This window comes from Diachasma alloeum, unplaced genomic scaffold (genome assembly GCF_001412515.2).
Source record: "Diachasma alloeum isolate Michigan unplaced genomic scaffold, Dall2.0 Dall_scaffold_00201, whole genome shotgun sequence".
NCBI classification, from domain to species: Eukaryota; Metazoa; Arthropoda; class Insecta; order Hymenoptera; family Braconidae; genus Diachasma; species Diachasma alloeum.
Genome location: NW_021680366.1, coordinates 857,194 through 883,941, shown reverse-complemented (window position 1 = coordinate 883,941; position 26,748 = coordinate 857,194). Strand labels below are relative to the sequence as shown.

General features: G+C 35.5%; 1 protein-coding gene across 5 annotated transcripts in view; it reads right to left on the bottom strand.

Moving 5' to 3' along the window:
• Positions 1–26,748, bottom strand: part of LOC107035854 (protein turtle) — a 68,196-nt gene continuing 41,448 nt past the window's right edge. For 2 of the 5 annotated variants that reach the window (XM_015253454.1, XM_015253453.1), the window contains exons 5-12: positions 21,267–21,492; positions 17,301–17,576; positions 14,912–15,199; positions 13,295–14,085; positions 10,996–11,308; positions 8,644–8,871; positions 7,264–7,357; positions 64–2,987 (exon numbers count right to left, since the gene is read on the bottom strand). In XM_015253454.1, the coding sequence (XP_015108940.1) occupies positions 2,738–2,987; positions 7,264–7,357; positions 8,644–8,871; positions 10,996–11,308; positions 13,295–14,085; positions 14,912–15,199; positions 17,301–17,576; positions 21,267–21,492 (2,466 nt within the window). In that variant the 3' untranslated portion in view covers positions 64–2,737. Of the gene's footprint in view, positions 2,988–7,263; positions 7,358–8,643; positions 8,872–10,995; positions 11,309–13,294; positions 14,086–14,911; positions 15,200–17,300; positions 17,577–21,266; positions 21,499–26,748 lie in introns of all 5 variants that reach the window. The other 3 variants (XM_015253456.1, XR_001460765.1, XM_015253455.1) reach the window with 3 other exon arrangements.

The following is a 26,748-nucleotide window of genomic DNA, read 5'->3' as shown; positions in this document are numbered from 1 at the left end:
CCGTCAGCGGCACGGGAGATTTTACCCAGGGGGCGACATCTGCAGGAGTCTGGACTGTCTGGGTTCAGGATCTCTCGGAGGAGGGTTAAACCTGGTACTCGGCTTTTTCTAGATCTGGGGAGAGAGAGAGAGATTAGTTTAGGAGGATTGATGGGGAGGAGTTACCGGGTAACCAAGGGGTGAGATTGAATCGTATGTCGGCTTTGATCGAAACGGTGGACGCCCAAATGTGGAGCAAAAAAGTGAAACGGTGTAAGTTGGATTATCTCGGAAACTAGTGGTTCCGGGGAATTTTAAGGCTTTTTGGGAGTAGAAAACGACTGCTGACATACGGGGAAAACTTTGTGGCACGAATTCTGAGCCAAAATTGGGCCAAAAAAGCGTCTAGAATAGCTTAAAAAATTCGTTCCTTCTTTAGGACTTGAAAGAAACGAGTTGAAGATGATTTGAAGAGGATAACCAATTGTAATAAATGTTCAAAAATACGAGGTGGTTAACAGGTGCGGTCGCCGCCATCTTGCTCAGACACTGCCTCCCCCTGCCGCAAGTGGCTTTAAAGATGGCGGTGTCCCCGTCTCGCATTTTTCAACATTTATTAAAATTATTTATCTTCTTCAAGTCACTCTCAACTCACTCCATCCGGTTTCTAGAAAATGAACGAATTTTCTACTCCATCTTTCACACTTGCGCATCCTCTTTTGGCGAAGAATTAATAGCGCAAAGCTTTGCCTGCATTTCAGTACGTTTTTTTACTCTCGAGGTCTCTTAAGAAAACTTTTCATAGCTGAAGAAATTTGCGGTACAACAGATCTTCCAACTTTTTTCCGTAAATCCACTTAGTTGTTGGGATTTCCGAATTTTAGAATTATGAAATGCACTTAGACCTCCGTCAACAAACGATTCAATCTTAAACTCCTTCGTTACCCCGTAATAACAAATACGTGCAACAACCACGACAAATGGAAAATGACACTCAACATCAACATGAAAAACAAAAATTACTGAAACAGGGATTAATGACAACTTAAACACTAAAACACTGATCACAACTCGTGATGATTGAACTCCAACGATAATTAAATAATGCAGGCCTTGGGGATCATGCGCATGCCCATTCCTGTGCAGTGGTAATTGGGTGTGATTTTCCAGGAATTAGGTGACATCAGTTAGGTGAACAGTGGCTAACTGATAAGTGAATGGAATCTTCAATAGTCCAAATGATTTGAATTTTGTTATCATCAAGATTGCTTTTCTTTTTTTGTTCTTTTAATCAAATGAAATCCAATTAAAATGCTTTTTTTCTCTCGTTAATGACTCAGTAAAAAAATAGAACAATTTTTTTTTGTGGTTGCAATCGTGGATTTTTGGTGCTCCGTGTCTCGTCACCTTTTTTCCTCCTTCGGGTCCGGCAGCAAGGAAAGAATCGGGGAGAGAGAAGTATGTAACACAACGATTACATTCACAGAGAAAATAACTGTGGTAATAATGATAATAATAACACTAAAAATAACTCGAATATTTTAAAATTTTTATTAACGTTAAGGCGGTGATTAGGGAGCAAATAGATAGCTTCAATGTTATTATTTAAACTGTTGAAAATAATTAAACGATGAAAGTAAAAAGAAATTTTTTGGAGCACGACAAAATATAATTATGCACACTGACCTGCTGGTAACATGCGAACATAGCGGAATAATAAAACGATAACAATGGGGTGAGAAACAATGAATATTTGGTTACCAGCTTGTGCAGGATAGAATAATTTACCTACTTGTTTGGTTGAAGGGGGTGTATTAGTGTATTATTTTTCGTATTTCGTTATTAATTATTGATCGTCTAGAATTAATAAACTGAAATGAAGAAGAAAGAGTGATGAATAAATTTGAAGTTTTTATTAAGTATCTCATACCCAGAAAAATCATCAACTCCGATTAAACAAGCGATTGCATTCTAATTAATTTCCATTAAATCCCCAGATCGATCACGAATTTTAATTGAAAATAGCTCGCACAATCGGAATGGATAATATTTCTGGATTCACACCGGTCACATGCCATTACCTAATACAAAGCTTGAACTTCAATTGAATATCATCATGAAAAAAAATATATATATTAAAGAAATGTTCATTTGTCGTGCTCATTAATACGAATGAAGAAAGAATGAATGAGGGAGAAAGACAACCAACTCGATGGAATTTTTAATGACTGACTGTGAGAATGAGAAAATGATGTTGTCAATACGTCTAGTAATCTATGTACTCCCTAAAAGCCGCCGAGCCAAGGTTAAGGGTACTGACTGGAAGAACTAGTGAGTCCTAGCTGTTTGCCTGTATTGCTCATCTCATCTACAGTCATGACAATCATCCTAAATAGTAGACAGTAGGTATAGTGGTTGGTGGATGTAGTTATAGGTCCTAGCAGGTTGTAACATTTGCAGAGCCATGTACGTTGTCTCTTAATTATTGTATCATTTTTTTTTTGGTTTTTCTATCAGGTGAAACTGTCGTGATAGCAACGGTGGCGGTCGTAATTAGCGGTAATTAATGGTAACAACAGTAGCACTTTAGAGTGGGTGATAATGGATTTGAAATGTATTTTGAAATGATCTCTTTGAGTATTCCCACCGCTAGTTCTTTCGCTATTTTATTTAGATATATTTTTTGGCATTTCTTATTCGTTCATAACGATCGTACGCTCATTGTCGATCTGGGACTTTTCTGGGTACGTAGTTGTGGCTAGCGGATGTTAGGCTTACTGTTCCGCCTCTCTATGATAAACACGCTCTCGTTATCTCGATTATCGAGATGGAGTGCATGATGGTCACGATCACGATTCAAGGGGGCCTCGTAGACCTGCTCCGAGGTGGCAGTGGCGGGGATAACTTGCGTAGGAAGTGGTTGATGAAGAGATTGTGGTTGCGGATTCAACGGGCTGCAACGGGTCAGCGTCGACACTGACTCGCCGCACGCGTTTAAGTTTGTCGACCTACAGAACATACAGAGGACATGGAGACACCACGTGGTGTTTTTTTTTTGGTTTCTTTCATGGAGTTTTTCCATTGCATTAGGTTCATTGAGGGCAGTGAGTCTTTTTTGCCGGGTGGGAGAAGAAGATTCACTGTCTCACCAAAGCGATTACCCCAGTTCCTCTCACTGTCAGTTTTGGGTGAGGGGACGGTTGCTAATTTAATTGCTGGATTTTTAACAATTAGTTTTTCATGTCTTTGTGCAGTGGATCTGTAATTCGGGTTTCAGGTAATTTCGGCATTGGGAAAATGACGACTGATTAAAGTAGCTCTACCCTTCGGCCGGGCGACGCTGCAATTTTCGATGTTTTCAGTTTTTGAATTTTTGAAATAAATTGCATGGGAAAAATTCATACCCAGTCAGTATTATCTAAATTAAATTTCGCAAAATATTGATATTTTTTTTAACATTTCTTTCTTATAAATAAATAATGTTGTGGAGGATTCGACCGAATTTTTAAAATTATTCTTTAGTAATTGGCCTCTGCGGTCATTAGCTGATTCGAATTGGCGAAATTATTATTATTATTCATTTGGGGATTAATAATTTTGCCAATTCGAATCAGCTAATGACCGCAGAGGCCAACTACTAAAGAATGATTTATAAATAAATAATAGAACTTGTTTGCAAACCGGTGGATCATTTTTTATGAGATGTCAAAAAATTTCTTGATTTTTTCGCAACTAATGAAAAAAAAATACACATTTTAATTTTTGATCACAATGCAAATGTGGATTTTTACGTAAGAACACTGGGTTAAATCCTGATTTTTAAACATTTCTTCTTTGAAAAACCAAAACGATAATTAAAATGAGTCTTTGTTAGTTCATATTGAACGATAGTTCATCTGAATATTTGAATTTACCGTAAGGGTAGAGCTACTTTAACCCTAGTTGGTCCCCTGACGCGAGCTTGCGACTTGGTCACCTCTGCGGGAATTCGTCTCCGTGTTATTTAGGCGCCAGCGTTGCCGAATTCACTCTACACTGCCCGGGTGCGTTGGGCGAGTCTCCGACAACGCCGTGCAACGGACAATTTCATTGAACACGGGAAAAAATCGTTCAACTGTTAGAAATTAATTTTTTTCTCCCAGAATTTGGGATGTAATATTTTTTTTTAATACTGAATTTTTCGAGATACTTCAATTGACGCATTCAAATTTTTCCGGGCAAGCAATAGATGGCAAGAAGAAAAAAACGAAGCGCTGCGGCGTTTCCCTCGCATGGTGACCAAACTAGGGTTAAATTTGATCGAAATAAAACCTTTTTATCACTCGAAAGTAGTTGAAAATTAGGTTGAAATGTTGAGTCACTTGTGGATTACTGTAGCAATTGAAGAATTATTTTTTTAATTTTTTTTTCGTGATGAGAATTGATTTGAAATGAATCAGAATATGTCAGTAGTGGAGTGGTAAAACGGTTTAAATCGGCTTCTCTCCCAGTTCAGTTTTTGAGGAATATTTCGGACTCTAAGGGAGATAGCGAAATTTTCGTAATCACATTTGTTGTAGTTTTCAATCGGCTCTACAAAAAAGGTTATAGCAAAAATTTTGTTATCTCCCTTAGATTCCGAGATATTCATTGAAAACCGGTCACTAGTCAAAATTCACTTGTAACGGTTTACCACTTCGCTACTGAGTTATTATCAAGTGGTTAGATGAAATGTTGTATTTATTGTTGAAAATCATCAGCACTGAATGGCACCGTCACCTCAAGATCCTAGCGATTTTCAGAGACCGTCCAGCCCGTTCTGGATATTATGTAGGCACACTTAAGATATTTTTTATAATTACCAATTTGCGTTATGATAAATGAAATACTCCATTTCCATCGATTTCATCAGCGGAGAATGAAATAAAAATATACATGTTTAAAGTAAATAATTAACTAATGAAATAAGTGCTCCTCTCCATGACTATTCTCAATGATGTAAGTGATAAATGAATGAAACAAAAAAAGAAAAAGCAATGTGAAAGAACTGTTGATAAAATTACAATTGATAATAATCCAGAATAGGCATCACTGCAGTCGTATTGTGGACTTTTGGATGCCATTTTACAAATAATAATTTGCATTTTATGTTCGCAGTGCCAAATTTATGTTAACACGTTAATTTTGTTGTTTTATTTGGTCGATGAGAAAAAAAATAGAACCTCTAATTGCTGTGCTGTGGTGTATTAAAATAGTATTTAAACAATTCGAAGGATTCGTTCTGCGTGCAATCGAGGAACGTGAGAAAATAGAATCAGTGCATGTGATCGATTTCGCCCGCTCTCCATGAAATAAGTTGAAGTTTTGTTAATCGGTGGTTTGTTTGTTTTGTTTGAAAAAAAAAATTGATTTTGTCTCAATCAAGAATGATTTTTTAAAATGCACTACATCGCACTCCAACCTCGTCCAAAATACCTCTGCTGCTTCGGTCAAACCTGTCAATCTCTAAGTATCTAAGGCTCACTGTTCCGCAGATGTGAAGATGAAAAAATCAATTTGTTTTTTTTTCTAGGTATTTTATGGAGAATTGATTTAATGACGATTATTTTACAGAGATATCTGACATTGGGTGATTTAGGAGAAAAAATGTCGATAAACATGACCCTTCGGTGAAGAGAAATCCTTTCTCACATCAACTTAAGAAAAAATTTTCTAGTTTATAGTAAAAATCTCTGACTTCTAGGAGTATTGAAATTTAACGAACAAAAAATCCGGAAAATGCCTGAAATTTTCATTTTATTTAAAACAATTATCGTAAAAAATTAGAGAAGCAAAATTTAATTCTCAGTAATTATTTAAATCATGTATTAATAGGCCTTTATTTCATATGGAATTAATTAAATACCGATTATTTTGTACAAATATCGGAAATTAGTTGACTTCAGGGGAAAAAATGTCGAGAAACATTTTTAGTTTTGAATTTTCATGCGTACTTTATTGAATAGAATCAGCCTTCGTTAAGGAAAAATCCTTTTCCAAATCAAGAATTTGTATTCTTGCAGTTTCAATTAATTAAAAATTTAGCACAATTCAGCCTTCAATATCTGTGCGTGCATAGAAAATTGAAGTAAATTGAGGAATTCTCGTCTTCCTGCCTCTCAAAAATTTTCAGTTTCATTAAATTCTCAGTGAAATTTGTAAATTTTTAGCTGAAAGTTTCGGCGTACTCATTGAAAATTTTCATCATTTATAGTTCTACTGAAATTTCATGGAATTTTACCATTAATAAATCAAAATTTTATGGAAAAATCAATGGAAATAGTGAATTTCAGTTCAATTACACAATGAAAATTCGTAGAAATCCGAAAAACAGGTAAAGATATTCTTGAATTTTCAATTAATTATTAGAGTTACTTTTGATTGAAAACGCAAGTAAGTTGAGGAATTCTCGACTTTTTGTTGCTCAAAAATTTGGAATTCCATCAAATTTCTAATGAAATCTGAAATTCCCGATTTTTCCCCAAATTAAATTCAATATCACTCCCCTAAAAATGACTAGTCAACTGTCCATGAAATTCCACTCTTTTTTCACCAGCTCAAATACATTCCTGAATTTCCAATTGATTAAGAGTTCGGTTATTTGTCACTAAATATTCATGTTTTGATTGAAAATGTAGGTAAATTAAGGAATTCTCCACTTTCTGCTGCTAAAAAATTTAGAATTGCGTTGAATATTCAATGAAACCTGAAATTCCACGACGGCTTTCCCCCTAAATCGAATTCAATATCCCTCTCTCTTGAAATTTAACAGTCAACTGTCCCCGAAATTTCAATCTTTCCAATCCTTTAAATCCTGAATGAAATTTCTATGATTTTTTAATCTTCAACGTCTGTCGTTTATGTGGATGCGCGTACATAAATTTAAATTAAGTACTCATACATCGCACATAATTGATTGAATTCTAGTTTGATCGTGAGAGGTTTCGTTATTACTGTGGTGCTTCGGTGGCCTATTGCTCGGGGGCTTAATTACTAAAATTCTGACTAAGCTCAGGTCATATGTATTATCAGAATTGCATCTGCAGTGCGGACATTTTTAATATTTCCTCCATTTCTCTTTCGTCATTTTTATTCACTTTTTTTAATCTCACTCGCCGCAAATGCAATTTCCTTTGATAAATGATTACGATGCCCAGACGGGGCTTCGTATCTCAAACTGTATTCTTCGCAATTCTTTTATTTTATTTGTGATATTTTAACGGTAGATTAGAATTGTTATGGGGAGATGTGGAAGTGGATACTTACTTTTTCAAAGGCACTGTTCCCTGCGGCCCCTGTCCAGCCCCGTTGCGGGCGTCGGTGACCCTGCAGGCTACCATGTTATACGCTGAAAGTAGTTCTATAATGTTAGGAGAAAAAATATTCGTTACAATCTCTCTGTTGCAGGCACTGGTTACAAGTTTTTTCAAATGCACTGTTAGAAATTTCTTGAAATTTAAGCCACAGCGTCATCTGAATTTTCGATGTTGTGAGGTTGAATTCAATTTCAAATGAAAGTGTTCACTAAATTTCTCATTAATCTTGAAAATTCAAGAAAATTGGGTTTTTCATGTTAAGCAATCATTGATTTTTCAATGAAAGCTTGAATTTCCAAACTCATCGTGAAACTCCGACATCATATGCAATTCAATTTTTAATTGATTGAGAATAAACAAAATAATGATTTATCCGCAATCAGAAGTAATTATTTTCTACATTATGTATGTTATAAATGATGAGTGAACAAGTTCAGTCGGTTATCATTTTTTTAAATTGAAATTTTTCAATTTTTTTATATTTAAATTTTCAACAATTATTGTAGCTAACGGAAAATATTTAATATATTTTCATCAATTAATCAAAAACCCTGTTTCGAGATTCAAAATTCAACTTTCCAGCAGTACTTATCATTGAAACGTAAGTTCCTCGGGTTGTATCTATTTTTTAAATATATATTTTTTAAAAAAATGAGAAGAAAAAAATTATTTAAAACAAAAATGTTTTTTCTTGTGTAATGAGAAAAAACATCGATTTTTTAAATAATCGATGTTTGTTCCAGAAAAATCGATTTACAACATTGATGTTTTTTAAAACATCGCCCATCCCTAGTTTCAGGGGAAAATGTCAGGAGGTGTGTGGCAAAATCCAATGGAAAGTGCTTGTGATTATTATATTTTTTCTTTAGCCAATTTCTAATGAGAATAGAATGAGGGTCGATTGTACCGTCCCCTGTTAGTGAAAGAAATCGTGAGAATAAGTTTATGTCTGGAGTAAATTTATTCTACTGTTGGACAATTTTAGGAATTCGTCGTAGACTGCGTTCGTTCAGCCATTCGGTCGTGACTATCGAGTAAATACTTCATAATTAGTGGTTTTTTCTTTCGTACACCCCCCGTAAACAATTTCGATGTTTGAGTGAAAAATCACGATCTATTGTTTCAAAGTTAAAAATAATCATATTTCATGAACTTTGAGATTTCCACAATTGCCAGTGTTTTTCGTGAATTGATACTCCTTAAATATTTCATCGTACATCTTCTGGAAATAGGCCAGATAATCAATAAGAAAAGATCACCTCTGCCCTTTGACCCATAAATCATAATTTTTCTCTCGCAGTTACTCGTTCTTTAACTCAGTTCTTCCTACCTTTCTCCTGTTTTCGTCTCTTTCGTTTGTTGCATATTTTCACTGCACATATGCTGAGGATAATAGCGACGATGAAGAACAATATTCCACCTACGACACCGGCAGTGATAGCTTTGTGTTTAACTCGCGCCGGTACTGGAAACTTCGTCATGTCGCCCTCTCCATAATTCGTTGCCGAGTGAGCGCGTACTTTGAAGTAATACGTCCTTCCGCCGACTAAATTTTTCACTGCCGAATGAGAGAAAAAGAAATTCAATTAGTTAGCGATAATCCTCTTGAACCCTTTAATTAATCATGGGGAGGGAATTCATCGAATCGAGAATATTCAGGGATTTCTATTCAGAATTGAAAAGCACTTATTCTAGTCGATTTTTGATGGAGATGGAAGTCGAATATTTTCCCATTGCGAGAGTTTTTTTTCATCACGGAAGAAATTATGTTTTGAGTATTGACCCATTTTCGATCCAATTAAAATGATGAATTAATAAAAATCAGTTTGATTTCATGCACTTTTTCATAATTCCATGAACTTGCATGATTTTTCAAATATTTCTTTACCCTTAAGGATATCCACGTACTTATTAATGCTATTTTTTCATATTTCAGACTTTCAAATTCGACGACCGGAGTTTTTTTCCCCGAAAAAAATACCTCTGAAAAAATTTCCCCGGAAAAAAATTTCTCGAACAAAAATTTCCCGGAAAATGTTTCCCCCAACAAAGATGTCCCCGAACAAAAATTTTAAACTTTTTTCCTTGACATTTTTTCCCGTTTTGTGGAAAAAAAAAATTTTTCCACAAAAAAAAAATTTCCATTTTTTTGTGTTTTATGATGAGCGTTTGAAAAGAATTGTTGACAATTATGATGCTGATGAATGTGATAAATTCTTGAAGGATATAGCTAATTTTGTGTTGTTCTAAATTGACAGTTGGTGATGAATTGAAAAATAAATCTTTGATTAGTATTTGAGGTATTTTGTGAGGGAATTTTATTCGAGGAAATTGTTTTCCGGGGAAATTTTTGCTGGGGAAATTAATTCCGGGAACCTCAAATTCGAACCAAACAATGATTTGTTCGGTATTTCTTGTATCCTACGTTTAAGAGATCTAGATGGTAGTCATGAGTCATTAAGGAAATTACTGTGATACTGATGTACGATGGGCTATCCTCAATTGACTATTGTTAATTTACTAGTATTATATCATATAATATGTTACTAAGGGCTACGGGGAGGGGAACAAAATGTAAAAACCCGAGAGGGTATGTACGTGGACAATAAATAATATTTGTTCGGTAATTTTCGGCTGACGATTTTGATGGCCCCAACAAGAATTGTTTGAGAACTTGCTCATTTTTCTCTCAATATATTGTGTCGTCTGTACTAAACTGTAAAAGATATTTGGATATCCTTAAGTTGAGGGCGTAAATGAATGATTTTGCATGCACAAAAGTTTAAAAAGTTGCTCCTTCAAGAATAATTAATTATCAAAAGTTCAAGGTTTTCCAACGCTCTGGAATGCTTAATGACGTCACAAGGTGGGTTGAGCGTTGCGCTAATCACAGGCTTGGCTCGAGCCAGCCTAACCTAATCTACACATGCGCCTTAGCCAATGGATGACGGCAACTCCCCTCTCTCCTCACATTCGACCAACGGAGTGCTACCCAGCATTACTTGTGCTACATTGTGACGTCATTAACGATAAATTAGCGTTGAAAAATATCGCTCTTTGAATTAATTACTGTAAAACGTCTAGACAATATTTCGCGAAATTTTTTATCGTTTGGCTACTAGAAGATTATGAAGAATGTTTTAATAGGAGAATTCGGAAAAACTGAGCTTCATGCAAGTTCCCTGTTAAGATTGATTGATTAATTAGTGTCATTGTAGAATAATTCAAGTTCAATGCGCCATTTTTTTTAATTACATCAAGATTTCGATGATGAATGCAGGAAAAAATATCAAACATTTTTTGTAGCTCATTAAATTAAAAAAAAGTCTATTGAGATTTTTCTAAACGTCATTACCTACCAAAGTAAACTCAGAATTAACAAAACATTTAAAACATGAAATTCACAATGAAAAGATCAGAGACTGGTTTTCTAGACCAGTTCTAGTTTTTTGGAGTCTCTGTTATTCTCAATAAAATTATTAAATTATTATGATCAATTAACAATAATTACACTACAAACATAAAATATTCATCAGAGCTTTCAATGAACCGCAACTAAAACTGTTGCAATATCCTTCTGTTGATGATTGAGTAAAAATTCAAAACAGATATTAATTTTGATTTTTTTTATTTGTCTGATGTCTGAAGAAGTTTTCTTTTTTTATAAAAAATGACTTCTCACCCAGATAACTGGTCTCCTCAGGCCGAATCTGTCCCTTGTTGAGTGGTTTCCAAGGCCCATCAGTTTTATAAATAATATCGTAGTACTGCACAAGATGCGGTCTCTCCAGTGGATGCTGCCAGGTAATCAAAAACCCATTACTGATCTCAGTCACCGTGAGATTTCTCGGTGGTCCTGGCTTGGGGCCCGTGTTCTCCGATGCAATGCCTCCTGTAGCTGGTGTCGTATTGGGGGGATTGATGCCAGCCTCGAGAGTTCTAATTGTCGTCACAGCGCTCAACATGCCACCGCTAATGGCATTTTTTCCAACAACCTGGAGGAGAATCAATACTCGATTAATTGATTGATTAATTATTTCAATTGAAACTGATTGACCGATTGATTTCCTTAGATATTTGAAAGGGAGGGGTTTATGACAACATTCTCGTAATTCCTCGGTGAAAAAATTCGACAACTAAACAATTTCTAATTGTCATAATTAAAAAAAAACATTGTTAGTTGCTAAATTAAGTGTTGAATTCCTTATTTGCGGTATTCATAAGTAATCGGTATTTCGAAGCCATCGAATATGGCATAATAAAAGTATTAAAAAGTTCTGAATTGAAAATTTTCGTTTGTTGGAATATGGAATATATACCAAATAAATCGTTTGGTTGAATGAACGAATGATTTATTTGCTTCATATATAGTTTATTGAATTCAAATAAACCACTTCTATGGATGGGTACTCGATAAATAAATTCACCCACTTGAAATTCATGCAGAATCTCCAGTGCGAGATTATTACCAATTGATATATTAAAAAAAAATCTATTGCTGAATATCGCTATTGATAATGAATGGCGACAAAGAAACGCTAGTGAAGTCTCTGTGCAAAATATTCACAACTAGTTGATAACTCGAAGCTATCAGCCATGACACATGAACTAATAATATTTTAATTCAAAAATCCAGTGTGACGATTTTCGAAGTCTCGAATCCGCTTATCAAGTAATGTAATATATGTCTATGCATATTTTTTTATGTACTGTAATCTTTTGTTTACAGTAATTGTAAGTGAAGATAAATTCATTTCATTTTTTTTAATAAAAAAAATATGTAGTTCCGTAAAAAAAATATATGGGGTGGTATACATGGATATAGTACATAATAGATTGCTAAAAATAAAAAACACCGTAAAAAGCAAAAGAGAAACGAAGAAGATGAAGAGGATTATGACGATTCCGAATAAATTATTCCACAATTGAATTCCCACTGTGAAAAACTTTGTTGAAACCATTCATTTTTCCTGCATTATTATTGCGACAAAAAATAATGTAAGTGAGGGTAAGATTTCATTATTCTGACACCCATGGAAAACAATAGCGCGCGAAGCGCGCGCCCTCTTCTTGTATTTGAAAAATTTACACTAGAAATTATTTTTGTGAAACTTTTTAACTGTACAAAATAAATAAATCATTCTATTATATTTTTCTTGCTTTGATAATGTATTGTGTATTTTTAAAAATTTCATAATTATCATATGGGGTGGGGAACAAAACGTAAAGACCTGAATAAATCGTTTATTCATTCATCTATTCATTCAAAAAAACAATTTAGGGCCGGTTGCACCAAGCAACAGGATAACTGATCACGACAATTGATCGGAGGGCAAATGATCACAGGACAATTGATCACGAGAAAAATAATCACCAGAGTTGCGCTATGTATAGTCCTGAGACTACACTGATAGAATGATTCATTTATTCCAAACGAGATTCGTTTACTATTAACGAATGGTAGAGTTGAATATGACCAAATGAATATTCGTTAATAGTTAACGAGTGGTTCACTTGAATGGCGAAAGTCAAACAAGGCTCCTCAAATGTACATTCGTTAACTATCAACGAATGAACATTTAGTGGGACCGAATAGACCCTAACCTCCAACCAAAATCCATTCGTTAACAATAACTAATCCGTTCTATCAGTGTATAATTGTAATAGGAGGTGTAGTCAATTGAAACACTTGATCCCATGGAAGGATCCATTGTATAACCACTATATTATTCTCTGTTATTGTCCCGTGATCAAAACAGCTTGTGATAGAGAAATTTGTGGTGATTTGTCCATGTGATCAAATTTGTGATCATTTGTCCCGTAATCACCTGTACCCGCGATAAGTAGGGGTGACACCTAATCTGTCGATTTATTTGGCCAACAAGGCCCGGTGCAACCGGCCCTTACTTGATTAACCTAAAGTTTCTTAAATTCAACTAAACCATCCCCTCGATGTCCACCGGATAAATAAATCCACCAACCTGAAATTCATACAAAGTTCCCGATGCAAGATTATTGATGGTAACCGATGTTCTCCCAGACGGTGTAACGGGTATCGTTGTCCATTCGGTAACCCCAGCCCTCCTGTACCAAATTGTATAATCTTGTTTGTAATCTGGACCACCAGAATAGCCCGGAAACCAATGTAGGGTAACAGCAGTTTGTGTTGCTGAACCAGTAACATTGTAAGGCGCATGCGGTTGTGAGCCTTCAACAATCAATTGAGTTGCTGATACAATAGTTGCTACCTCATTTGAAGCAACACACTGATAATAACCAAAGTCTGTTCGTTTAAGGCTGTCAATTGTAAGATTTCCACCGATGATTTTTCCACGATTGCGCTCTAATGGTGCGCCATTTCTTCTTTGCCACTGAATTCCCGGCTTCTGTGTGCCTTCGGCTTCCTGTGCGTCACACGCCATTTCCACAGTTTCACCCACTTTTCGTTGATACATTGGCTCTGGCTCAATTGTAAATATCGGTGGATTTCGTACAAGTACGTCCATTGGTCCTGAACCACCCTGAGTACCGTGGGCATTGTACGGTGTACATGTGTATTTTCCCTGGTGATTCTCGTTTACACGGGTAAACAGCAGGGAGCCATTGTTCATTATCACGATGTCCTTGGTTTGATAAGGCTCGAGGAGACGCTTGTCCTTGGTCCAGGTTACGTATTGAAGGGGGGGATTTGCTTTTATGTAGCATTGAACTACACCGGCTAGGCGAAATGGGAGGTATTGGACTGTTGGGGTGAATGTCACTTTTGCTGGGTCTGGGGAAAGCACAAGTTTTTTTCATTTCAGTCATTGCGGGTTATTGGCATTCTTGGGGAATGTGCATGCACAAAAGAAATAAGACCGTTTTGGGGGCATAAGATAGTTTATTTAAAATGGTGATAATTTCATTCAAAATCAGGATTGCATTAGACGAATCGACTTGAACCGTTTTACCGCTTTGCTCCTGAATTATGGATTAATTTCATTCGTTGTCAAGGATTTTTACAGCTGCAAGAAAAATTTCTTGCTATTTTGTACCAAATAGATGAATAAGTAAAATAGGCCTTTTCAAGCCCTTTATATCTGTCAAACGAATGGTACGCCTTGAATGAATCAGGCCTCATCAAGCTGTACTTGAATTTTATCCGAATGCCTTCAAAATGAAAAGAAAAATTCAATTTCACTGCGCGGATGTCGAGTAATCGCCGATTACACTTTCTATTGCATTCTGTTGAAAAAAGGCGCCCCGTTAATCTAGTTAAATAATTAAGATTGATTGAGAGATGAAAAACGACTTGTGAATTCACCGAAATGTTTTCCTGATGAGCCTTTCCGGGAAAGCAAAATTGATTGGAAAATGAAATCACCTGAAAAACTCTCCATTTGCATTTGGAATAAAAATCAGCTGTAATAATGACACGGCTCGTTCGTTTCGAAATTTTCCATGCAAATTGTGATGTCAAAAAGGTCGGGAAATTAAAGCCAGTACAAAAAATTGGGCGATGGAAAAAAACAGCGGGAAACTTCAACAGCGGGAAAATTCTATTTTCCAATTCAGTAATTCAGCGGCTAAGTGGAATAAAAATGAATGAAAATATTTACACTCGACGTTGAGATAGGCGCTTGCACTCTGGGGCTCACCAATACCATTAGTGACCTCGCACAGGTATTGACCAGTGTCGTCTGCACTCACTGGATTAATTACCAGGCTACCATCTTTCCGGATGGACACTCTAGTGTCGAGTTCAGAGACCTCGGTCACTGGCGCACCCTCGCGAAACCACCGTACCGTCACATTGCCGGGTAATGCTTTGGCTTCACAGGGAAATTGTACCTTTTCACCCTCGAGTTTAGTCTGATTGGTCGGTGCAACCATGATGACTGCTCCACCTTTTTGAAACAAAGTGAGAGAAAAAAGGTGGACAATTGCATTTTTTTGTAAATGAGTATAGTTATTGTTGCTAATAAAATAGTGATTTGCTTCCGCATGGGTTCTCTTTTTTGCTTCCGGGTGGAAGCCTTGGTTTTGAGTGATTTTTCGATTTTCTAATTTTGATTGCAAATGCTTTAGAATGTTATGAAACGTGGAGAAATGATGCTTTCAGGGTCATGTCTGTATGTATGTGACAACTTGAGTTTTTGGTGATTAATGTTTACAAAATTCAACATAAATACGGTGAAAATTGTAGATAAAAATCTGACATTTTGGCTCATTGTAGCTATGATTGAGCTCAATTTTGGCGCGCTGTTTCAGCCCGATCGGTCCAGTAGTTCCTGAGATATAACAACTTGTTTAAATTTCGTTTTGCCTCAATATCTAAAAAACTACTCATTTTTTTTTTTAAATACTCGTCTTGATGGCCTCTAAGTCAATCAGAATATATAGACTCTTTAACACACAGTTTGGAGACATTGCCATTTTTCCGTTTTTCATGATAAATGTTGTACGCACGATAACTTGAGAAGAAAAGGAGATAGTAAGTTGGAATTTAGTATGGTTGTAGTTTTTATAATAGTAAAGGCTGGTATTTTGAATGGGCGCAATCGGCCAAGCGGTTCCTGAGATATGCAATCTTTTGTGTAAATTTATTTTATTGAATATCTGACAAACTACTCAACGGATCTGGTTTTTTTCTTGTTTCAAAATACTCATCTCGACGGCTTCTATCTAGATCGATCAAAATATTTATACCCATTCACACGAAATGTTCGAGATATTGCCGTTTTTTCTATCGACAGAAGGCACGTGGCCGTTACTTTTTGCGTCATTAGTCTCTTTCTTTTTTTTATTTCTACCAATTCCATTGGTGAAATCGATGCTTCCGAATGGATCCGTAGCGAGTCCCTATCCTTGTGACAGGCATACAACCGTAACCACATGCTACTGGGTGTCTATAAGAAAATATTCAACCTTTTAATGAATAAGATTTATACAAAAGGTTAAATCCTGTCCAAAATACCAACCTTCAGAATTGTAAGAGCTATAATTATACCAAATTTCAACTTGTTACCCCCATTTTTTCTCAAGTTATCGTGCGTACAAGAATGAAACTATTTTTAAAGCGAAAAAACGGGAATGTCTCAGAAACTTTTCAGAAACGGATCCAGATAGTGACTGCCAAGGCGAGTACTTTGAAAAAAAATTGAAATCCGCCAGGTAGTTCATGAGATATTTGAAGAAATATATTTACGCAAAAGGTTGCATATCTCAGGAACCGCTCGGCCGATTGCGCTGATCTAAAATACCAACCTTTAGTATTATAAGAGCTAGAACCATACCAAATTTCAACTTGCTATCTCCTTTCTTTCTCAAGTGATCGTGCGTACAAGATTTTTCATGATAAATGGAAAAACGGCAATATCTCCAAACTGTGTACTAAAGAGTCTATATATTCTGATTGGTCTGCATAGAGGCCATCGAGATGAGTATTTAGAAGAAAAAAAATTTGAAATCGGTGGAGTAGTTTTTGAAATACTAAGGAAAAACGAAATTAAAACAAATTGTTATATCTCAGGAGCTACTGGACCGATCGGGCTGAAACAGCGCGCCAAAGTTGAACTCAATAATAGCTACAATGAACCAGAATTTCAAATTGTTATCTGCAAATTTCACCGGTATTATGTTGAATTTTCTAAAAATTAATCACCAAAAACTCAAGTTGTCGGATACATACATATAAACATGACCCTAAAAACATCATTTGCTCACCTTTCATAACATTCTAAACCATTTGCAATCAAAATAAATAATAAATAATATAAAATCGAAAAATCGGTCAAAAAGAAGGCTTCCATTCGGAAGCCAAACGTGAATATCTCGGAAGTTAGAATCGACAGAGCGGATCCTTTTCATGCAGACGTTTACATTTAGTGACACGTAAAAGAATCTATTCGCCACATTTCCCCCCTTCAATACCGGTATTATAGCCTTCTTGTGTTTATATTCAAGTGTAAATACAGGAAATGCGAGTAACATTGTAGTGCATCTCACCGGCAATAACAACTCTCGTCGTATGGCTGATTTGACCCTCTCCATTCCTCGCTATGCATGTGTAGTCACCAATGTCGTCGGTCTTGATTGACGAGATTCTGAGTTCAGTACCCTCGTTGAATATACCGATAGTATTGGATGTTGCTACGGGATTGGCATCTTTGTACCATACTATTTCAGGTGTGGGTGTGCCCTCAGCCTGACAATTCAGAATGATAGCATCACCCAGATTCACGTAGATCATCTCCTCTGGGGTCATAGTGAATCTCGGTGGAGCTGAAATGGTAAATTCACACGCTGAAATTTCACACTGCAAAATCTACATTTCATTCTCGGGGCATTGAAATTCAACGACAACTGCACCGGAACATTGCAGTCAAGTTTCTAATAATATTAAATTTTCATTTCAAATTTCATTTGGGGGGTGCAGTAAAAGTTCGGGGAGGGTATTAGGAAGTTTTATGAGTTTTAATTGGAATTTGAAATTTGGTCATTGTTTTGTTCGGAAGAAAATGTCTTCTGACATTCTGCGATAAACTTATGAGTTTTAGAAATGTTGGGGGAGTAATTAGAATTAAATTTCAAGAAATTTCCGAGTCGGTCGATGGAGAAGTTAAATAATATTAAATTTAAATTTCAAACTCCAGTTGATGCAACAGTCAAAGTTTGCTGATTGAGAGTATTGGGAGGTTTTAGGACTTTTAATTAAAATTTGAAATTTTGGGAGCATTTGTGGGAGATTTTTGCGAGCGATGAAAAAAGTCTTGACACTTTGCGATAAATTCACGAATTTCGGAACTGTCAGGAGAAAAATTCAGTGGCGAAGTGGTAAAACGGTTTAAGTGGACTCATCTTCCAGTTGAGTTTTTGAAGAATATTTCGGAATCTAACAGAGATAATGAAATTTTCGTAATTACATTTGTTGTAGCTCTCAATCGGCTCCACAAAAAAGGTTATAACGAAAATTTTAATATCTTCCTTAGATTTTTAGATATTCATTGAAAACTGGCCAATAGTCAAAATTGACTTGTACCCTTTTACCACTTCCCTACTGAATTAATATTAAAGTTCTGGAGATTTCAGAGTCGTTTGAAGATAAAATTGATTGAATAATATCGAATTTTCCGTCGAAATAGAAAAGTCTTCGAACATATTTTTTCTAAATCAAATAGTTTCAAAATAGTATCTTTCGATACGAGTGAAACGCAATTTTCACGGCTGTGAAGTTGGCGGCCCGAGGTGAAGCCGAAGGCTGCCAATCACATCAACTGAAAATTCCCATCTCACATGTGTCGAGCAGGATTTTTTGACAGTGATATTACGTTCAGCGAGTGACCAAACTGGGCCTTTTTTGTTTTGTTTTGTTTTGAAACATTTTTTCACGAGTTACGAACAATATTTTTCATCACAATGTGGCGGAAATTGGACTTTTAGGCACGCGGAGCGTGCCGAAAAGTTCACTTTTCGTCACAGCGTGATGAAAATATTGTGATAAAACGAATATGAAGTTAACAATTCGTTTGCATATTAAAACCTGCAACGATTTATGGAAAAAAATGACGTGAAGTTAAACTGCAAAGTTCAATGGAGGAAAGTGAGACTCTAAAATAGTCTCTGGGGACTAACTTTTCAACTAAATAAAAATCGAACCTTCAATAACTTCTTGCTGTGCGCAATCGTAGAATTAGTTTCATAATTTTGTAAGACTTTCAAAAGAAAACGAAGACGAAAAATAACTGAGGTTCAGTTCGTCGATTGAATGAAAAAAATTGGGATGTAATTTCAAAGTTGATCGAGGGTTTTTCACTGAGCGAAAACTCCAGAACTTCGATTTATTTTTCTCTACAGTAATTTTGAAATTAAGCTCGTCATAAGTGAAGGAAAAAAACTTTATGAAGTCTCATAAATTTTCCCCTTTATGCGTCTTTCAGGGGGAAATTAATCATTAAAGTTTGTGAATACAAAATACCTCTTTGTATCGCATCTCATCTAACTAAAAGTAAAAATTCAATTTTTGACAGGAAAATTTAATGATGAGGTGGCGGGTATTTTGCGTAATATCACGAAACGCCATGTTGTGATAGGATTGAAATATGATGGAATAATTAAACTGATGATGTTTGCACTTTTATGTGTTAAACATCGTTCACCCGCTTCTCCACCTTTTTTTTCAAAGGATTCTAAAGGAAATCTGATTTAAGGTCCCAATCCCAAGACAAAATCATCCAAAAGTTAGTCTCTACGGATTCCTGAAAAAAAATCAATCATTATTTTTGTAATATTCATTCATTATTTTTTATTTATTAATTTTTAACGTGATTTTCCGCAAGGGGTTTGCGACTGGCCATCGCCCGAAGGCATTCAGCCTGATTTATTCATTATTCTTGTAATATTTCTGTAAAATTATAATAAATTGCCCTTTACAATAATTAAGGTTTACTTAACTTCATTAAAATTTTAAAAATAATGAAATAATTGATAATTGAAATTTTGAATTAACTATGAATTACGTAATTTGCAATACAGAAGTGTCCATTAACTATTGAGTAAATAATTTTAAATTTCATAGAAGAATTTTTCGATTAACTATATAATCGTTAAACTTCCAAACTCAATTATTGATTAATAAATAAATTCGGAATTTGAGATTAAGATATTCTCTCAAGTTGGTTAATTTCCCTCAAGTAAATCTGTTCCACTCCATCAAATATTCTCACGTAGAACATATAGTTTTTCAGCAGAGAAAACTAATTTTCTCTCTCAGTGTGATGATAGTATATTTCAGGACGAGTGCCATGAGGTTTTTTACTCGCGTGGAGTTGGCGTCCGAGCCGAAGACGAGGACTGGCAAACCACGCGAGTAAAAAAAACCCATGGCACTAGTCGTGAACAATATTTTTCTGCACACTGAGAAAAAAAAATATTTTTGCCAAATATCTATTTACTTGAGAGAAGTATTTATTTTTCCGATACTGTATTTCTCCAGTTGAGTCAGTTGAAACCCAAGCAATCCCCATTAGGTTTCAATTATGACAATTATATTGCTTTAGACAATGATCATGTTAGTTATAATCTTGAGTGAACTTTCTCAATAATTATCAGCATTAAAAAATTAATCGGAATTCTTCCCTCTAGAAAATAAGAAATTTAGTAAAAATGAATAATCCTTAGTCCTTGAGTTTATCCAAGGTCATGTACAACATAATCATCCTCTAGAGCAACACGATTGTCATAATTGAAACCATACAAGACTCGCCTGGGGATGACCCGACTGGAGAACTACAGTATTGAAAAAATAAATACTTCTCTCAAGTAAATGGATACTTGGCAAAAATAATTTTTCTTCTCAGCGTAATGATTTTCACTTTTACGACAGGCACGAAAAAATTTAATTGAAAAACCTATCGAATTCGTTAGAAAATTCTATTGAATTTCTATTGAACTGTTCTATTAGTTTTTGGCCGATTCTATTGAAATGTTCAATAGAAAATATTCAGAAAAAGTCAATAGAATTCAATTTTACTATATAACTTATTCTTTTCATATATTTTCTATAGAATTTGCTCGACTCAAATTTTCTAAGTTTTTTTCATTCTATTTTTTTCTTCTCATCAAGAAAATCAAACGAAAAAACGGGAAATTTGAGCCGCGGAAATTCCACAGAAAATATCTCAATAGAATAAGTTATATAGTAAAATTGAATTCTATTGACTTTTTCTGAATATTTTCTATTGAACATTTCAATAGAATCGGCCAAAAACTAATAGAACAGTTCAATAGAAATTCAATAGAATTTTCTAACGAATTCGATAGATTCTTCTATTAAATTTGTTCGTCCGTGGAGTTTGGGGAAGGGCCAACACCAGTCCCCGGACGAGGAAAAGTGAAGGTCAGTACGGCAAAAATGTCTTCAGTTGAATCGAAAAAGTATTGCAATTTAATTTGAAAGCACCATGAAAAACTGACCATGAACATCCAGGTGGAACCACGTGCCATTCTTCGGGCTGTTGGGTGATCGATTGAGAAAGACGACCTTGCACTCGTACCATCCTTGATCACTCTCCCGTATATTCGTAAGATTGAGACTGGCGGAGCCGTAAGGTGAATTGGGGCTCACCCTGGACACACGTCCCTCATATCCCTCGCCACTGTGTGTTGGATACGACTCGTACCATATGTATATAGGTATCTCCTGCCCCTTGCACCAACACCAACACGCATCATAAACGAGGGATCACTCGTGATAACAAACATCGTAAGACCACTACAAAACTACGTGCAAGTGGTACTCATCATAAATCATCATCCTTGCACCAGTTTTAACGGTTTAAGTGGTAACAAATTAGCCTACTTATATTCATTACGATATTCCACATGCGAGGCAACTCAAAATGACGAATCAAATGTAACAATGATGATATCTCATGAGCGACAAATTTTAACGAAAAAAAAGGACAGGGGAAACTAAATGAAGAGATTCACACTGATGGAACTATTCATTTATTGTTAATGGGTTTTTCTACTTAGGGGAGGGTAGGGTAAAATGGACACTTTTGACTTTTTTAAAAATATTCATAACTCAGAAACAGATTTATCAATTGAGCTCAGTCTCTGCTCATCACAAAGAGGAATCATTGTTTTTCAATTTAAAAATAAAATTATTCCATTTCATAAACAATTCAACACGTCATGAATATTTCAAAAAAAGTCCAAAGTGTCCGTTTTACCATACCCTCCCCTAATAACGGTGTATATTTCAGAAAAGATAAAAAAATAGAATAGATTAGATTTTTAAACAAGTAAGACTAGTTTGAGAACTCTGCTGCTGTTCTCTCCGTGCAGGATCACCCTAACTCTCGACATTCCTCCCCCACCGGTTCACCCGACCCTCTCCCCGATGTTCACAAAAATCATGAAGTATCCAATTAACAATGCATTATAACAATTCCTCCCTCGAATTCCCAGATGAAAATAAAAAAAGAACTCAACGTACTTCCCCCCTCCCTAACTCTTGCATCAACAGCTTCTTTGATAAAAATCATACATTCCAAATTCACATCAACAATCGTCATGAGAGAATACACCACGCGCCAGTAAGCCACACACCCCGATTTCTAACGCATAACTGCGGCATTACAAAAGACTCCCTCTCCCGAAACAAACCGAAACACCAACGAGTGTTAAATCTCTCCTTTCTCATTTAAGCAGGGTCGAGTGATTCTATTCTTCTCATTGTTTACCCCTAGCATCAATCTTCCCCCAGCATCGAAAATCATCCCTTCCATCGTGAAATACCAGAAGGTTGGTAACCCTGACACAGTCAAGTGGTTTTTTTTTTATCACCCATGCAGCGTTAGTGCATTATGTACATGCGACCTCCTATCCGCAAACCACCAGCTATTTTCCCTCTCTCAGGTTTTACCCATTTAAAATCCACCCCCCAATGTACCTAGTACTTTATATATCTGTATGAGTTTTCGTGTGAGCCATGAGCTTATACACAAGGCCGCGAGAGGTGCTCTTTGGCCTATTTTTAAGCCAACTAACAGTTAACCGAGTACCAATCGATATGTCCGTAGCACACGGTGTATTCTCTCAAAACAATTCCTAGTTTTTTTATGTCTCGTTGTTGTTTTTTCTACTGACTACCACTGGAAGAGCAAAATATAACAGAATGTTAATGGAGAGTTTAGGCGAGTCTAGAGATGGGGTGATAGTTGGGGAATGAGTCGTGCTGGCTTTTTCAGAGTTTCTAGATTCCAGAGTCCTAACTGGCATGCAGCTAATTACGTGGCACTGGATGCGAGATGATGTAGAACGGGCGGAGATTATTCTATTTGATTTTTTATGCGGCTGCAGTTCGATTTGTGTTTTTACTCGTATGGGGACCATTAAGGGGGACAAGTAATCGGGACTAATTGTTTATTAAATGAAATGATGGAGTAGAAAATTGGACGGGAAATGCAGTGGATTTATTTTTCATCTTGAGAAGTTCATCGAAAATGAGATGTGGCCAATTGACGAAATGTCTGCATTATGACGTCAGAATGCAGAAGGCTTTATTGGCTACAGCTTATTGATTTTTCGTTACACTTTTAGAAATTTTTCGGAATTCAAGTAATAGGTGCGTTCGATTTTTTTGGGCTGTGAATTCTAGCTCAATTTGGGATCGAAATGTTGATGGAATTTCTCGAACTCCCAAACTCATTGTGAAAATTGTATTTTGAATATGTTGAAAATTCAAAGCTATAGTTGTCTGAATTCACATTATTTTTATTTTTATGTGAATATGAAACTAACAGTTTCATTTATTATTTCAGGATTTAACTGGTTTGTCAGTAATAGCATGTGAAGAAATTTCGTGCGAATTACACTGTCAAAAATTTCTAATAATTAATATAATAAGTAATACTTCGACTGAAATTTCCAGAAATTTTGTCATTGAAAATTCATAATTTCACGGAGAAACTCATGGGAATTGTAAATTTCAGTTTAATTATTCCGGAAAAATTAATGAAACATCAGGAAAATTCTTAGAAATCTCTCTTTAAAGTACAAATTTCTCCGAATTTTTCATGAGTTCCTTCAAAATTCCTGGAAATCCGAGAAATTTATAGGGATTCCCTGAAAATTCAAGGTCATTTGGCAGTGAACCTTCATTTTCACTTGAAAATTCACGTAAATTGTGGAATTTTCGACTTCCTGTCGCTAAAAAATTTACTTTACTTCAATTTTCAGAGAAACTTGAAATTTCAATGACTTTTTCCCTTTAAATGGAATTCAAGGTTTTTTTTCTGGAAAATTGAGACAAACTTTGTAAAAGTGCAGTCGTTTCAGAAATTTCTGCAGTAGTTTTCTAACAGTGTAGCCCTTGACATGGAGAAATACGTATCAAATATCTTTCATCCAATTTTCCTATCCAATTACTAACAAATTTCATGCAAAACCCCAATTGATTGATTGTGCAAATGATTGAGTGAATGATGATAATCTTGATTAGCAATCGAAAAGGACTATTCTTGTACTGAAGGAATGTTTCTGCGCGGAAATATATCTTTATAATTATCAGTAATTCAAGGCAATTAAGGGGATACGTCAGTGAAATTTAAGTCTTGACTGGGCCTTGCGAACCTTTAAACAGTTTGTGATATATGACGGAATATGGGGATAATTAGGGAAAAAACTAGGGAATCGCGGACCCGATCGATTTTACCCCGTAAAAGTTCATGTTTTTACCTTCAGAATGCTCTTTGCGCTGTAATTTTCATACGATTTTAGCTATTTTTTAAGAAAAATGTTCGTTACCTTCCAAAGAATAAAGTTTTAAGCATCCGTTTTATTCGCAATAGATCATGTATAAATGAATTGAACATTGTAATCATGTGTAATCTAATTTTTATGAATAAAATAAACGACAGGTCGAAGCGAAAAGACAGGCTCAAAAGAAAATTTATGAATTTCAAAATTCCCCGGTGTTAGTTCATGACTGGAGGAAATGACAGATGCCAGTCTGTTAATAGTGTTGCGTGCCAGATTTTTTAATGTTTTACAAACGTAATAATGTGTTTAGAGTTCCCAACATTATTTCAGAGAATAATATGACTATGTGCTCAATTGTCAAGAAGCCTGAGGAAGCCTGAATTATACGCCAAACGTCGCGAATTGACAATAATCTAGTGTAGTTTATTGTTTTCTCCACATTTCCAATGATCCTACTTCCTCAATATTAACTATGGAGATGAATAATAATTTAATTGATTAAAAAAAGCTAAAATCGTATGAAAACTACGGCGNGTAATCATGTGTAATCTAATTTTTATGAATAAAATAAACGACAGGTCGAAGCGAAAAGACAGGCTCAAAAGAAAATTTATGAATTTCAAAATTCTCCGGTGTTAGTTCATGACTGGAGGAAATGACAGATGCCAGTCTGTTAATAGTGTTGCGTGCCAGATTTTTTAATGTTTTACAAACGTAATAATGTGTTTAGAGTTCCCAACATTATTTCAGAGAATAATATGACTATGTGCTCAATTGTCAAGAAGCCTGAGGAAGCCTAAATTATAAACCAAACGTCGCGAATTGGCAATAATCTAGTGTAGTTTATTGTTTTCTCCACATTTCCAATGATCCTACTTCCTCAATATTAACTATGGAGATGAATAATAATTTAATTGATTAAAAAAAGCTAAAATCGTATGAAAACTACGGCGCAAGGCGCATTTTGAAGGTGAAAGCAGCAAAAATAGTATATTTCGATACGAGTGAGACAGAATTTTCACGAGTGTGAAGTTGGCGGCCCGAGGCGAAGCCGAGGGCTGCCAATCACACGAGCTGAAAATTCCTGTCTCACATGTGTCGAACAATAGTTTTTGACAGTGATGTTACGTTCAGCGAGTGGCGAACTGTGCCTTTTTTCGTTTACTAGTAAACGAAAAGACTTTTCGTTTACGAGTAAACGAAAAGGCACTTTTCGACACGAGGTGAACGTAGCAGCAGTGTCAAAAATGAAGTTTTTCCTGATTATCCGGGGCAAAATCGGAATAGATCATGACTAAATGAATTGAACATTGTAATCATGTGTAATCTAATTTTTATGAATAAAATAAACGACAGGTCGAAGCGAAAAGACAGGCTCAAAAAAAAATTTATGAATTTCAAAATTCTCCGGTGTTAGTTCATGACTGGAGGAAATGACAGATGCCAGTCTGTTAATAGTGTTGCGTGCCAGATTTTTTAATGTTTTACAAACGTAATAATGTGTTTAGAGTTCCCAACATTATTTCAGAGAATAATATGACTATGTGCTCAATTGTCAAGAAGCCTGAGGAAGCCTGAATTATACGCCAAACGTCGCGAATTGACAATAATCTAGTGTAGTTTATTGTTTTCTCCACATTTCCAATGATCCTACTTCCTCAATATTAACTATGGAGATGAATAATAATTTAATTGATTAAAAAAAGCTAAAATCGTATGAAAACTACGGCGTAAGGCGTATTTTGAAGGTAAAAGCAGGAAAAAATGAAGTTTTTCCTGATTATCCGGGGCAAAATCGTTCGGGTCCGTGATTTCCCCAAGGCTCAGTGAAGGCTTTTAAACTTCATCGACATAGCCCCTTAATCGATTTTTAGAATTTGGGAGAAAGATATTCTCTCCGACGTAACAAGAATCTCTAGCAAGAACTTCCACCAAAAATTTCACGCATTCAGAGGAAAAAAAAATTATATTCATTTCCAATGCCAAATTGTTCTCCATTTTCAGTCCCATCCGGCTGACTGAGTTTTACGGAAAAAATGGGCTTTCATTACACTTCAATCTCTTTTAATTTAACATTCGTCGGGATCTACAAAAAAATCAATTTGAAATGAAAAAAAAAATTGCACTATCTGCTACACAAATCCAACTACCGACGGCATGTATTCGATTCAAATGAATGATTCTCCTG